Raw genomic sequence first — 16,784 nt, forward strand, 5'->3', positions numbered from 1 at the left:
CACTAAATATAGTTGACCTATTGCATAAAGTATTGGAAAAAAAGACCAAAACTCAAAAACTTAACTTTGACCACTGAACCATGAAAATCAGGTCAAGGTCAGATGACAACTGCCAGCTAGACATGTATACCTTACAATCATTCCATAAATCAAATACAGCAGACCTATTGCATACAGTATAAGAAAAATAGACCAAAACACAAAAACTTAACTATAACCACTGAACCATGAAAATAAGGTCAGGGTCAGATGACACCTGTCAGTTGGACATGTACACCAAGTCCTTCCATACACTGAATGTACTAGACCCTTTGCTTATAGTATTTGAGATGTGGACAACCACCAAAACTTAACCTTGTTCACTGATCCATAAAATGAGGTTGAGGTCAAGTAAAAACTGTCTGATGGGCATGAGGACCTTGCAAGGTACACACATACCAAATACACTTATCCTATTACTTATAAGAGAGAATTTAACATAACTAAAAATCTTCACTTTTTTTTCAAGTTCCACCACCAACGGATTACTATCTCTATGTCAAGCTTTCTGCGACAAAAGTAGCAGGCTCGACAAAAATGAAAGTAAAAACATTTGTTTTAAAAAATAATTTATTTATTCATACAATCATCACATATATTTCATTGTCAACATTTAATGTCTTTAAATCATTCATACAAACATTCACCATATAAACAAGTGCTATAATCATTCACATACATATGCAAAATGATCATCATATAATTCAGACTTAATAAAACTAATTCTCGAGTTTAAGTCTTCAACAAGATCAATGCTGGGGGTCCAATTGCAACATTTCAATACATAAACATAAAGGATCCAGGTATTTTTAGTTTTTTTAGAACCATTTTTCTTCATTAAACAAAAACAAGATTGGCATCCATGAACAATGATGAATCCACAATATTTTTTGTTTTAAGAATTTAGTTCTTTTTCTTAAATAAAATAACAGAAGACTTGAACCCTGAAATTCATTTTATGGCCTTACAGTTGTGCTTTATTTTCACAGAAGACATAAGCTTAGAATATATGCAAAATCTACTTGTGCCTTAGTTTCATAGAAGACAACAGCTTTAAATAGACAACAACAAATGGTTTTGCTTTCTAATTTTTTATCACTAAAATGTTTCTATCGCAGAATCAGATTGCATATACAACCTAAGAAAACAAAACAAGTATCAATGAACAAATAAAACATGTGTTCCTTTTAAACACAATTATGACCTTGCATATCGGATTTCATGAACAAAAATGGAGGGTTACTGAATGTCAAATATATGTTCCCTGATTAGTCAATTATAAAAATCAAAATCTAATAAACAGGCAACTGAACTTCAAAACTAGGTAACACTGACCATGTTCTGACTAAAACTTAAACTGCATGAAGTTGAAAAAAAAGCAAAGTAACAAATCAAAGAGTAAATAGAGTATAAAAAATATAGCAAATTAATTTTATAGTAGCTTTTAATAAAATAGGATAACACATTCACTTATATTTTTCAGATAGCAACCAAAAAACTAATCATTGCTTCTAACAACAGGACAATGATGTGCTCAATAACTTCGTTTAACAGCTGATTTGTTAAGAACTGTAAATTCAAAAATTATTGTGTGAAAACTTTGTATTTCCCAATAATTAAAACTTTCATTTTGAAATTTTTTGTATGAACAAAACAGGATTTTTCTGAATATAGCAAAAACTGAAATCCCAATATAGTCTCACATGACAAAATCGAAATAATAAATATACACAATAATTTCTGATTTACAGTATTACATAGTGACTTTTACATGATCTGATGATCAAATCCTCCGTAAAATAATGAGCAAACAAACATGAACTCCTCTACAGTTCGTTGTATTATAATTCATCCTTCAAATCATCTAATTCTACATCCGACAAGTCTATATCATCTTCTACTGGTAACTGTAAAAAGATGAAATTGTCATTTTAATTTGCATTTAAGAAATATTTGATTGTTGAATTTCAACTTTATCATAAAATATGAGAAAAGTCATACTTTTATTTAATATATTTCAAAAGTTTTAAAACTGGGTAAAACAAATCATTCATAAGACTACATGTACATTATGGGCTTTAGAGTTGGCACATTTTGGATATACTGTCAACATACAATGATTTTGTGCATATTTTTTTTTTTTTATCTAAAGCTTTAGGACATGTAGGAAAAGCTTGGACACAATCTACAATCCAAAATGTTCTTTAACTAAAAAGTGCCAATGATTTGATTAATTCCATAAATTTCAGGATACAAACAAAATTTAGATCAGGGTTGTGGTCTAAGTAAATTATGCTAAAAATTATTTTTTAACTATGGAAAATTTGACCACAACAGATGCTAAAGTACAAATTATGCATAATTAAGGGGTAATTTTTCCTTAATTTTTAATGTGATATGCCAAAAAACCAAATTTCGAATTAAAAGTTAATAGTTAAATCACAACTATTGCGAAGTGAAATTTATAACATTTAGGCAAGAAAAACAATATTATAATCTTTAGGGGAATTGTAACCCTTTCAGGAATCTGCCACTATTTCATATGCACTGCCTGCAATTTCAGGCTGGCAGTCTTTAAATGTCATCCCTTCTGTAGATAATCTACTGTCTCTTCAAAGTAATCATAACATGCTTGTCTTATTGACAAACATCCATCATCTCATTTAACTTATATTCACACTGTCCCAAAATAGAATAAGTGAGAAATGTAGGTTCTTACCTGTCCATCTTTGCCGTCCCAGGCCTCTGTTTTATCTACTTTTGGTAAATCTTTTAATGGTTCTGTGGATCCTTTACCATAGGATAAACTCCTGAAATTTATACATATTTTTAGATATACAGCAATGGAAAACATTGTGTTAGAATAAAGCTTTTACTGCTACACATTTTGATACGATTGGATATATCAAACTGGATGAAAAGAAAGGAGTAGGTTCAGTAAGACCCCGTTTTGGCCCCAAAATATAGCAGTTTTACAAAATTGTTAAAATGTAAACTTTTAGTTATTAATTGGACAGTAGAATGCTTCTGCTACATAAATATGGGCTGTTTTTGACAATACAATGCACATATATCTGGTACTAGGGACCATTAAGTCATGCTAAATTACTGAAATCTTCACAATTCTAGCATTTTAGTTAAATTTTAGACGGTTTTCGTGTTAAACAAAAGTGGCCGCATTCGTGTTTATCCTTAATATTGAAATGTAAGTTGTATTTGATGATAATACATAACATATATAAAGGTTGAGGATGAACACGGATGCGGCCACTTCCATTTTTTCCAAAAAACATCTGAAAAGTGACATTTTTCGGCATATTTGGTAGATTTTTCATATTTGAGCTTGAATCGGATCGCTTTTAATGACAAAATCAGTTAAAATCTTTTCCATAAACTAATTAATTCAAATAAAATAGACACTTTAGTGTTTAAAAAGTGGTCAAAAAAATACTCCTTTAACATTAATAGGTAAAATAATAGTAGTAAAATCATTAATATTTCCAAATTAAACCTATATAAGAAGTGAATTTCGATCAATTCGTTTAAGCAGCCAAACTAAGACCACCTACAAACAAGTGCATTCTTTAGTTTTCTATGTTGTGTTTTTTGTCAGTAGGTCTTTCTCTTTTTTAGCCCTGGCGTTGTCAGTTTGTTTTCTACTTATAACTTTGAATGTCACTCAGATATCTTTCGCCTCTCTTTGAATGTTTATTCATAAGTCTTAATCTGTAAACTTGCATTAATCATGTTCACCATATAATTGGTTGTTTTTCCCTGACAATGCAAATAATTGTATATAGTGCATTGAAATTTCTATAGATGGATACAAATATTACATACCTTAAATATTCATTAATACCAATCTCTGTAAATGGTCCTTTTAATAAAACATATAACTTTTTCCTTGAATTAACAGCTGCCATTGCCTGGAATTATATAAAAAATATTGTTGATAGCTAGTACAGTAAAATCTTTTGAAAACATACATGTAGAAATTTGTTCAAACAAAACAAATGCAATGACTAAACCGGTCGACACTAACAATTATCTCCCTTTTATTCCAAGGTCTCTTCTAGTACATGTACAACATGCCTTGCACCCTGGGATGCAATTTGAAAGTGGGGTAACCATTTAGGATTTCTCTTACTCCTCAATCTACAAAAATACCCAAAGATTGTCAATTATATGTGCCTTCCCTAGCTTTAGGCTAATGGATGTTTTATATATTGAACAGCCTATAGCATGCGAAATTTATATTTTCATACGAAACCAATAATGTTTACTTACAGGATACCCAAATCCACCAATACCTAAAGTCTGTTCCAAATTTGGTTGTGCAGCAGCTTCAGTCCACAGCCATCTGAAACAAAAAGTCATAATCTGATTTTATCTTCTGATAAATGTACTCATAACATATCTTTTGATCAACAAAAATCATTGAAAACTTTTTACAAAACACTAAAAGTATACCAATTGTGTGTGTTACATTTTTGGTGACATTGCTTTTACTGGTTATAATATTTGTTAAATAATTAATATGTACATTGTGTTGTTTCTGTTTCTCTGTATCACTCACAAAAAAGTGGTTATTGAAGATATATATATATATATATAGATTCTTCCACTGCATTAAGTGTGATACAATATTTCTCCACTCGAGACATGAACAGTAGACAAGAGTTATTTCCCTTCTTCTTACTCACCCCCACTGTTGTTTTTTGTATTTTTCTGCCATAGTTTTCAATGTTGCTATGTATTTGTTTCTACAGGCTGACTGACAGTCTAAAATGTTAGGGAGGACTGCAACAACAAGAGTTATTTCCCTTCTTCTTACTCACCCCCACTGTTGTTTTTTGTATTTTTCTGCCATAGTTTTCAATGTTGCTATGTATTTGTTTCTACAGGCTGACTGACAGTCTAAAATGTTAGGGAGGACTGCAACAACACAGAGCTGGCTCTCTTGACAATTCTTGTCAAATACATCTTGAGTTGTAATCTACAAAAAATGAAACAATAAGATTTAACATAAAAACACATATTAATAAATATGTATCAATTGTATAGAACATTTAAATGCAATTCAGACTCTTGAAACATTGAGTAAACTTGCTATCCGCCATGGGGTTTAAATTGAAATGGAGCAAGCTATAAACAATTCTAATGCAATAATTTTGTGTCAATGGTTCTGATTGGATGACAATAAATTCTCTTCGTTTGTAACTAAAGAAGCTTACATTTTGAAATTGGAGTTCATTGACATATAGTTTGTAATTATAAGCCAAAAAAGCCTCACATTGCACCTAAAAATCTTTGATCAAGTTTTCTTTACCTTTCTGATCAATGCAGCCAAGAAGCCAGAAAAAAAAACTCTTGTTCAGTTTCAGTTAACTCTGGAAGCATACCTATGTAATCACTCAGTTTAGGGGTCAAAGAAGATAACGTCGTTTTGCAGCATTTAATTTAATTAAAATTTTACACTGAAATAATGACTAATATTTTGCATTGAAATAGAGATATCTGTATTGTATTTCAAGCATTGTTCCTAATTGAGGCACAAGTTCTTTTCTGATTAGTTGGAATAGGCACAAAAATCTACCTCATATATTTCTGGTGCTGGAAGGTTAGCAGTATATCTGTCATTCACCCAGGCTACAATATCTGAAGCTGTTCTTCCACCATCATACTCCTGTGCATCACTCTCAGACTTCTTACCGGCTGGGAACATCTTAATTGTTGGATATCCTCTAACCTGTAACAATGATTAAGTTAACATTAAGAATAATCTCTAACCAATAACATTTATTCAATTAACATTCAGAATAATTTCTTACCAGTAACATTGATTAAATAAACATTTAGAATTACACCTGACCTATAACCATGATAACCATTGCTTTCTACCACTTCATTTTTAACTATGTTGGATAGATGTCTTATTGGCAATCATACCCCTGGCCCATCTCCTTATTTTTATGTATGTCTACTAAGGTTTAGGTCCATGCATATGTGACCACACATGTAATGGTACAGTATCTTAAACAAAAACTTCAACCTACCTGATACAAGATAAGAACAGACATACAGACCTAAAACAAAAGATTTCATCATTCATATGGTAAATGAGGCATACAAAAAATACCTACACCGTATCTGTTGGCCATAACAGTGTGGACTGTGGCATCTAGAGTTCCCATTTTAATCTTCCCTTTCAGTTGTGTGGCAGCCTGTGTCCAATGTGGAGCCAGATTTTTACAGTGGCCACACCATGGAGCAAAGAATTCAACAAGCCACATGTCATCACCATTAATAACCAAATCTTCAAAGTTACTGTCTGTCAATTCAATCACTGCACCTGGGTCTGGTTTCTACAGGATAAGAAAAATAATTTCATAAAAACTTTCAATAATCAACTTGATTTTAGTTTATTTTATGTTGTGTTCTATTGTTCTCCCTGGGGGCCTTAAATCACCATGGTACTTTCTTCGATTATATTATATACAATGTATAGACCCAATGGTGCTATTTCATGTATTTATTTTGGAAAACCAGTGCTATTTGAAAACACTGTTTTTTCCAGAATTTTCAAATAGAAACATGGTATTTGAAATAGCACTGATTTTCTATTTTAAAGTACATTTATAAGTAAGGCTTTCCTTTGTTAAATCTTAGCAAAGTGCTATTAGGCCCTTTAGAGAACATTTAGAGAAGAATTCATGTACATTTATTTTGCAACTTTGTTCCAATGAATTCTGGTGTAGAATTTAAAAAGAAATAACTGTTAAAATTAAGAAGCAGAGTATTTAAAACGGAACAACATTTTTTTAAATAATGCTTTGATTCCCAGAACTGTTAAATCCCACTCCATCTTTACACTTGTCCTTCATGTTGTATGATTACTCACCTGAGATCCACCTCCACTGCTGCCACCACCGCTGCGTGAACCACCACTTCCACCCCTGCCTGCCATTCTGTCTTTAACCATTGATTGTACTTTGCTTAAGGCAGAGTTTACAATGGCATCAGCAGTCCTGCCTCCTGAAATGTTAATCATCTTTTGTATTAGTCTGGACTAAAAATTCTAAGAAATGTTGCAGGGCAAAAAAATGTGCATTATTCAAGCATTTCAAAATTGGTTAGAAACAGAACATCAGAAGTTTTCTTCATTGTTCATATTTTGTATAAAAATCATATCATTTTCATTTGATTTTCAGAATCATTTAAGAAATAAGAAAAAGGATGAAATTGAATTTATAATATATGACATGTATGATATATACACATGATATATTTAATGAAAATATGAAAATTGAAAAGTAATAAATGCGTTTTGAATGAAAAAAACCCAGAGGAACTCAAAAGGAATTTCTGAATTTAAAATAATCAAAAAAACAATTTTTGTGTTTAAGTAAATGTTTGATTCATATTCAAGTGTAAAAGACACTAACCTTGATAATCTTCAGGCTTATTCTTATTAAGTCCGAATATTTTAATGGTAGGGAAGCCCTGTACACTAAATCTTCCTCCAAGTTCTCTATGGTCATCTGCATTCACTGCTCCTACCTTGACAACACCCTGAAAATGTAAGAACAAAGGATAGATTGAGAAACTGAAAATTATTTTAAAATGTGTTTGGCCACTTTATAAACTAACACAAATAGCAGTCTTCCATATCAGTCACAGGCCACCAGCACAGGCTTGTAAAATAACTTTCATGTCTGTATTCTAAAGAATTCATACTTAAGGTTAATAATCTTTATAAAAAAATTGCATCTAACTTGTATTTATTTATAAATCTATATTTTGTAGATTAGACATTTAAAAGGGTTTCGATTACAAATATCATGATTATTTTTAAAGACAAAGAACTGTTAATTCAAAAATTATTGCAATGTTTCATTATTGCGAAAAATGTGACAGGGTTATAATCACAATAATTTAAACACACATTTTAATTTGCTTTATATGAAATACACAGGGTTTTTCACGATATTGCAAAATTTAAAATCGCATTTAAATCTAAAATTACAAAATCGCAATAATTAATGCACGCAATAATTTCTGTGTATTTACAGTATACATATCATTGAATTAATAGACCTTAAATCTTAAAACCAATGAAAATTATTTAACTATCAGGAATATATTGCATGTGACATTATTCTCTTACCTGGAGTGCTTTAGCTGCTTTTTTCCATTCAGGTGTTAAAGATTGACAATGTCCACACCTGTATAGGTAAAAATATATGTAAATGTTAAAACAGTAATGGAAACCACTCTTATAATCTAATATGAGATATTTTCATACTATATTTTTCCTAAACTTTATGTTGAAAGGAGACACCTAACCAACATGACCAATAACAACGTATAATGAAATATGCAGATTCTTTTATGATTCCTAAATCAAAGATTTGTTATCAGATACAAGTACCTGAAAGGGACAAATTTTAATGTGATCTGAAAAGTCTGATAATATTATCAGAATATCACATTTTAAAATTTGATCATGCAAATTGGAGAGGCTACATACACATGATACATGACATAATTCATTGTGTAATTAGAGAAAAAATGTGTATCTCAAAGTAGACCATTTTACACATGTAAACATTGTAATGGAATTCTAAGTTCACAAGAAGGTCAAGCACGATAATTATTTTTTTTACTCAGATTTAGTCTTTTTTATTGCATATTGCATGTCTTCGTTTTCATTGTTTTATAAAGGTATATAAATATCAGTATATACATACCATGGGGCGTAGAACTCAACTATCCACAAAGCATCACTGTTAACAACTTCTCGGTCAAAATTTGATGGGGTAAGATCTACAACTCCATCCCCACTGGAGTAGAAGGCTGTTGCACCAGCACACAAGGCTGCCAATACTACAAAGAAAAATAACTACATTAAAGATTTTAATAAGTCTATACAAAACTTGTCATTGCACTTAATTACAATTGTATCATGTCTATCACAACAGGGTTTGACATGTGAGCAAAGGAAGTTAAGTATTTTCAAATGTTTTGAAAATGAAATGAATAATCCAATTACTTTAAACACATGTTAAAAATAAAATTTAAACTACTTTCAGTCTTTTTGACTCCACCGAGTTTACTTATCATGTGAATGCCAATCACAATACATGTAATACCTTAATGAAAGACATACAGTGTATTATTAAATTAAACAACATGAACAAGGCACATGCAGTTCTGCTTTTAGATAATTTTTTCTTCTTTTTTTTCTTTTAGATATATTATTGTTAAACATTACATCTTTATCATGTTTATCTTTATTGAGAAATAAGCTATTTAAAACTTTAAAAAATGATTTATAGCCTTACCAGATGCAGAATCATATCTGACATTGGATTTACCTACTGACATTGACTGAGGGCCATATGTTTTGTTGTTTTTGTCATCCAGCTAAGATTTTACACTGAAATGGTATTTGCTTTAATGTCATGTAACTTTTTGTTTATTATATTGAAAATAGCTTTTACACAGCTATATGGTCATTTTGCGATGTTGGTTTGTCTGTACACCTTGGATAGGACCAGCCAACCCTCCCTAGCTTAAAAACATCTTGCAAATGAATGCAGTTGGTAGTTTAAAAATTTTGGACCAAAAACATGCTGAAATTTTTACCTGACGGAGATACATGTAGTTGACCTGTTGACCCTTTTAAAAACTCATTTGTTTCTACTTTTCCAAAGCAAATGTCCAGAAGGATTTGTAGTATCAAACAAATGTTAAAAGTAGTGATCTAATCACAGAGCAGAATGCTCTGAGGGATACGATTGCCATAGTTTTCATTGACACATGTATAGCAGTTCTGCCAACTTTTCATTAAGCAAATGCGTGAGATTTGGCCAAAATTTAAAAGATCAAAGAGGAAAAAAATAGATCCAAGGATACTGCCGCAAAAAAGCATGTTCATGCGTGAGTCTCACGCATTTTTGGCAGCCCTGGTACAACTGGATAGTATTATTTATTTTCAAAACTAATTCAACTGCACATGCAAAATGTAATAATCAGAATAGTCACTCAACTTTAAAAATGGCAAATCCTGGATACAATACCATACAAGTGTATATGCAACATACTTATTGTGTTTTATTTTTGTACTATCAATTCCAAGTTTACTTTCCACAGCAGTCACTGAGAATGAGAGAAGGTATTTCACTTTGTATCTTATCACCGTTAATTCTAGGAGGAACCCCATTTCTAACTCTTTAAATATTAATTTCCTTTGGGTCAGTGGGCATGACTCCTTTCCGTACACACAAGTTCCTCTGTTTAAATTGAGATCGTTCTTAATTTTATACGACGTTTATCGACATCTAACAAGTTTATTTTTCTTGAAGAGTCGTACTGTATTTCAATTTTGACGGATAATACTTCCGGAAGGGAGACAACTCGAAACGATAATATGGCAGAGTTCACGAAAATGGTCGGTACTGTCGGTCCTATCGGTCAAAATTAGGCTCGGACCAGTGTTTTAAAAGCTAGTGCCGGTCCTGATGACCGATGTAAAATCGGCCGTTGCAGTGCCTTTTTTATCGGTAATTAGTTGTACCGCAACTAATTCCAATATGTGTTAACATCGGTCTTCAGATGTACCTGCTGCTAATTTCCGGTACTGGTTTCCTGTTATAAACAAACTGAAACCTATGGAAACCAAAGTGCTGATCTACACGTGGCCTGCTAAATTTGTTCATGGAAAACAATCGGGGATTTAAATCTTAGATGGAGATAACAAATACTGAGAAAATGAATCAGATGATGAAATGAATAGAGAAAATGACTTTAATTAAGAACAATCAGAAGATCAGAACTGGTCCTTCATTATTAATTTGTCCGTGGCTGTGAAAAATAAAACTAATAAAAATAAAGTTACTTTTGGATAAAATATGTTATTATTTTTATTTTAGGATCAAATTGACAGATTTTTTTAGGACTGGCTAGAATTTTGTAGGACTGACAAATAATCTTGCTTTGTCGGTCCCAGGACCGACGGGTCAAACGAAGTTTTCGCAAACTCTGATATGGAAGACTTCATTTTGGCTGAAGGAGTGTTATAGGTAAACCTGTTACGATGTGGACATTTCTTTTTATAATTTAAATGATGCATACGATTTAAAATTATGCAACAACAATAACCCTAAATAGCAGACAGACATAGAAATAATCCCATGAGTTTCAAATTAATCAATGAAGCGATGAATCCAGAGCAACCACTCAATCTGATACCCTTTGAAATCAAGACAACTATACACATGTGCATTAATACATAAACAAACCCGCAACTTGCGATTTGGAACAAAAACGTTTATTAAATATGATGAATGGTTCTCCATTTCTTTATGAGAGTACAGTATCAAATATCAGTTTCATAACAGTAAAATATAGAAAAAATCCACTTCAGTTCTTATATGACAGAAATAGAATTATCGGAATTCAGAGAACTCTCATAGTAATTCTCTATATAATCAACCAACTTTTGTTCTTGAAAAAAAAGCCCCACCCCCCTTTTTCCCCCAATGACTGTTTAAAATTAATCCCCAACTATTTTTACATGAGTTAACAACCCATTCACGGTCACAGTGTGACAAGCCATGTCTAAATAAAATATTAACATTAAACATTTAAATCGATATATTTGTAATTTGACAACTTGATAAATACAAAAATTAAAAAAAAAGTGGCCAAAAAATAATTTACCTGCCGACGTTGCAAAGTTTAATTCAAGTTGTCACTATTTTACCCGAAGATCATTGGAGCACTTACCAAGGACAATCATTTTGCTGTTTTTTTACTTATATTCCTCTGGTAGTAAATATCTGTGCAAGTTGAAAGTAGTGATGCTAAAATAATCAACAAACACGTTGATGGAACCGGAAACCGATCGTGGCCCGTTTTGATTGGTTAACCTAATTCTTACGTGTAGCAGACAAAACCGGGCACCGATTTCCTTGTAGTTTTTGCGGGAAATTCAATTATTTTAAAAGTAACAAATTATTGTAAAAGATAAATTCGTTCTGATAAAATTGGCCCAGGCGGACACATACATAACAAGTATAAAAACGCAATGCTTACATAACTAATTTAACTAATATGTTTAGTCTGATGTTAGTAATTTATGTCCCCATGCAGAATTTTTCCGACGAATTCAAGTCCACTGGCATTAATATTCATAGATATAAACATCATTTAAATATCAAAAATATTTTATGAATTAAATCATATGCATTAGCATTTAAACAGTGGAAATTTAAACGTTATTTATTAATACTGTCAGTGGCGGACCCAGAAAAAAATTTGGGGGTGGTCCCAAATGAATATTGAATGGTATGAAAAAGGTTTAAAAATACCTTCGACATTATGGAAGATCATGGACAACACCATGCAATGCACATATTCCTAGGTAAAGGAATTTAAAGACATGTAAAACTGATTTTTATATAAGACTCTATACAATATCTTGCAATCTAAATTAGCACAACATACAACCTGTCATCTGAATTAGACAAGCTGTAAAAAGTTTAGCTAAAAGGTTCCGAATCGGTAAAAATAGTTCTACGTAAAATTGTTCAAAATTTACTAATTTAAAAAGAGTCGTTTATCAGGTCATTCAACATCATGCATCACGGGTGTTTCCTAGTTATCTATAATTTGTTTTATGTTAAGTTCCAACTGTAGTGCACATGCATCAACGCAAGTCCGTTTAACGCGATTGTCCATAGTTGTTCTCAGGTAGGTTTTTAAAACTGATAACTCACTGTTGGATCGCTCACATTCGCAACTCGTCACCCCCATGGTAGCTATGATTTTTAAGATAACAGAAATATTTGGAAAATTTGTTTTGCAACATACTTTCAGAGTACCGGCTACAGTTTCTGGTTTTGAAAGAATTGACAGTCAATTTGTATGTATTTACCTTTCAAAAAAAGAAGTCAACTTCTTCATATTGAAACTCCTAGGGTGACTGGGGTATAGACATATGGTCACTTGGTCTTCTCCCGACCGGCAGTAAAACGCTTGCCGAAATGGGGCGTCCGTTTGGCTGTGCGGGATGTATCAAGTTCGCAGTCACGTCCGGTCAGAAGGGGGACGTTAAATCCGATGCCTCGTGTAAAGAGAGTGCCACGCTCTTTGCACGTTAAGAACCCTTGCAACAACTCTTTGAGGGGTCCGTAGGTGGCCTAGCTGTTGCAAGGCAAAATTTCTGTCCCTATCCAATATACCCTCATTTTCCAGTGGCAGTCCAAATTCCCCCGACCATCTTCCCAGATGGCCTCTATCGTATCCACCTACCTATTGTATTTTTTTGAACTTGTTCTCGTCCTGAATATGCATGAAATGTTTGCCACTGGACGTTAAGCAACCAACAATCAATCAATCTTCATATTGACGAGCTGTTTTGACAATTTAATTACATGTATACAGGTGAAACGCATTGATCCGTATTCTATCATTGTGACACCTCCAGGTATCCAGGTAATCCATAACCAATTAGTGCGATGAAAGGATTAATCTTAAGTGTTAATTTATTAATTAGCTAGTTATTGAAAAAATAGAGACTTTGAAAAAATTGAGGTTCGTCATGGGGGTGGTCCGGTGCGCCGTGGGACCACCCCCTGGATCCGCCACTGACTGTTTAAGATCTAGAGTTGTGTATTTATATATTTAATAAAATGCATGTCCCAGACTAATTTCATAGGAAAATATGTCCGGCTGGCAATGCCATTATTATTCCGGCCTAGGTATAAACATGGAAAGTAATATTTAAATATTACTTCCATGGTATAAACATGACCACGTTCTTAGTTAAAAAGGTTAACATTTAATGAAACAAACTTAATTTCATGGAAAAAAGGATTTATACAAATCCTTGATGGAAACAATGGAAATTCAATTTTTATGTCTTAATTTTGTTAAAAGAGTTATAGCTAAGGTAATCTATTCCTGAGGTACAAAATCCTTAGTATTTCAAAAATTCAATTTTTTTTTTGTTAACAGTTAATTTATGAATATGATCATATCAATAATAATTTATGTCAGCACAGAAAAAGTGCCGACTACTGAGCTGGTGATACCCTCAGGGAATTAAAACTCCACCAATAGTGGCATCGATTCAATGGTTGTAAATAAACTCATCATAGATACATTGTACCAGGATTAAATTTTGTATAGATCTACGCCAGACACGCGTTTTGTCTACAAAAGGCTCATCATAAAGAACAAAGTTGAAGAGCATTGATGACCAAAATTCTAAAAGTTTTGCCAAATACAGCTAAGATAATCTATTCCTAAGGTAGAAAAGCATTAATATTTCAAAAATTCAAAATTTTTGTAAACAGTTAATTTATAAATATGACCCTATCAAGGATAATTCCTGTCAGCACAGAAAAGTGCTGACTACTGGGCTGGTGATACCCTCACGGAATTAAAACTTCGCCAGCAGTGGCATCGACCCAGTGGTTGTAAATAAACTTATAGATACCAGGGTTAAATTTTATATCTACGCTAGACGCGCGTTTCGTTTACAAAAGACTCATCCTGGCGCTCGAATCCCAAAAAGTTAAAAGGGCCAAATAAAATACGAAGTTGGAGAGCATTTGTGACCAAAATTCCTAAAAGTTTTGCCAAATTCAGCTAATGTAATCTATTCCTGAGGTAAAAAAGCATTAGTATTTCAAAAATTCAAAAATTTTTGTAAACAGTTAATTTATAAATATGACCATATCAATGATAATTCATGTCAGCACAGATAAATTGCTGACTACTCAGAACACAGACCATTAATGAGCAAAATAGATAAATGATTGACAAAGAATGTTATAAAATGGAAGAATAAAGAAATGAAGGACCACCATTTTATTTCTATTTCTTGTGGATGCTTGTTCTTGTGGGGGGGGGGGGGGGGGGGGGGGGGGGCTATGGGTTTTTTTTTCTGTGCAAACTTTTTTTCGCCTCCGGCGAAAAACAATCTATTTTTTTCGCGACAAGTCAAAAACAATTTTTTTTCTTTCAATTTAGCATTACATATAGTGGCAGCTGAGGGTGAAACAAACAATTTTGTTTTCTCACAATCAAAAACAAATTGTTTTTTTCTCCAAAAACTGGAAACAAACTTTTTTTTTCCAAAAAACAACAAATTTTCCAACAAACCGTTATGTGTAAATGAAATAAACTAGTTGTATGTATTCACTATTTTAAATATCCATATGATCCTTATTCATAAAATATGGCAATAAACGGCACAACTGTACGTAGTGGTCACTGTGATCAGCCATGTTCAGCTGAGTCCTTTAAATGTACAACTGAATCCACGACCTTTAAGTTTAAACTGCCTAAAAATTTAACGTGCATATATTACCCCCCCCCCCCCCCCCCCCCAGAAAATCAAATGGTTGCTGCCTAACTTAAAGTATATTTACGCTCATCTTGCTCGTCCGAACTAAAAGTATTTCGTTACCATGTTAACTAAATCTCTTAATTTAAATTAAACATAACTTTAACATAGATTTTGTTGCTCGCAGCAACTTGTTCTATTCTCTTGTTATCATAATAATCTAATATATGTATTATTTAATTATTTACAATACTTAAAAATATAAATTTTTCATTTTCTAACAACAAATTTTCCAACAAACCGTTATGTGTAAATGAAATAAACTAGTTGTATGTATTCACTATTTTAATATCCATATGATCCTTATTCATAAAATATGGCAATAAACGGCACAACTGTACGTAGTGGTCACTGTGATCAGCCATGTTCAGCTGAGTCCTTTAAATGTACAACTGAATCCACGACCTTTAAGTTTAAACTGCCTAAAAATTTAACGTGCATATATTACCCACATATCTTAAACCAAAATAACAAGTAAAGTAAAGGCTTTGAAAGTCGCTATTCAAAACATAAGGTTACAGGAATTTGCAGATATAGGGAGATTAATTTTAAAGTAGAACTCGGTTTAAATACATTGTTATTTAGAATGCAACTTTAAATAACACAAATATATGAGGCCTACACAGTTCTATATGGACTACAATCCTTATGGGATACAAAGTAAATGGAAGTTATTAACGACATTGACTGGCTATACAGCCCTCACACGGTCGGGATTGGATACATATAATAATACATTATTTGTATATATATACTTGTGAGGTCTATCTGTCCAGAAAAAAACACTCCCGACCTACAGTCGAGCAATTAGTAAATTTCATTCATTACAATTAACGCCTTTAGTTAACCTCGGAACAAGAACATTTAGAGAACATTTCAAACCTACTTAAAAAAGAATTTTTAAAGTTATTTATCTATTTTACTAGAAAATATAAGTAGGAAATCGTAGATTAAACAGGTAAGTAATTTCTGTAGTCGCCAAAACAAGTACAAAACGATGTCAAACATCACCCATCAATTTCCCGGTCATAAAGTGATTGCAAAAACGTGTCAGTACGATTTGATCCTACATGGTATTGTATTTGTAAAAAAGTTTTTTCTTTTTCTTCCGGGAGACTTTACATTTAGGAGATTCTTTGATAAGGTAAGAAAATTAAATTAAGTGGAATAATCTCGATATTTTTTCATATATCTTGTTACTATTAATCTACAGAATGAAATGATATATAATAACGCGGGTTTTTGCGCATATTTTGTTTAAATGGAAAAGTTATAATTAATTGAATGATATCAGGTGTTTATTAAGAACTGAATGTTTCTTCTTATA

At 32.2% G+C, this 16,784-nt stretch overlaps 1 protein-coding gene across 1 annotated transcript; it reads right to left on the reverse strand.

Moving 5' to 3' along the window:
• Window positions 1-591: 591 nt before the first annotated feature.
• On the reverse strand, window positions 592-11,843 carry LOC139498195 (protein disulfide-isomerase A6 homolog; the record flags this gene model as incomplete). The annotated part of the gene is given in 12 exon segments (XM_071286546.1): window positions 592-1,946; window positions 2,759-2,849; window positions 3,880-3,965; window positions 4,327-4,399; window positions 4,878-5,035; window positions 5,636-5,788; window positions 6,183-6,404; window positions 6,941-7,074; window positions 7,485-7,611; window positions 8,207-8,264; window positions 8,790-8,925; window positions 11,830-11,843. Coding segments are annotated over 12 exon segments (1,317 nt in total). The 3' UTR covers window positions 592-1,880.
• Between the last annotated feature and the right edge of the window lie 4,941 nt (window positions 11,844-16,784).

This window comes from Mytilus edulis, chromosome 12, assembly GCF_963676685.1.
Source record: "Mytilus edulis chromosome 12, xbMytEdul2.2, whole genome shotgun sequence".
NCBI classification, from domain to species: Eukaryota; Metazoa; Mollusca; class Bivalvia; order Mytilida; family Mytilidae; genus Mytilus; species Mytilus edulis.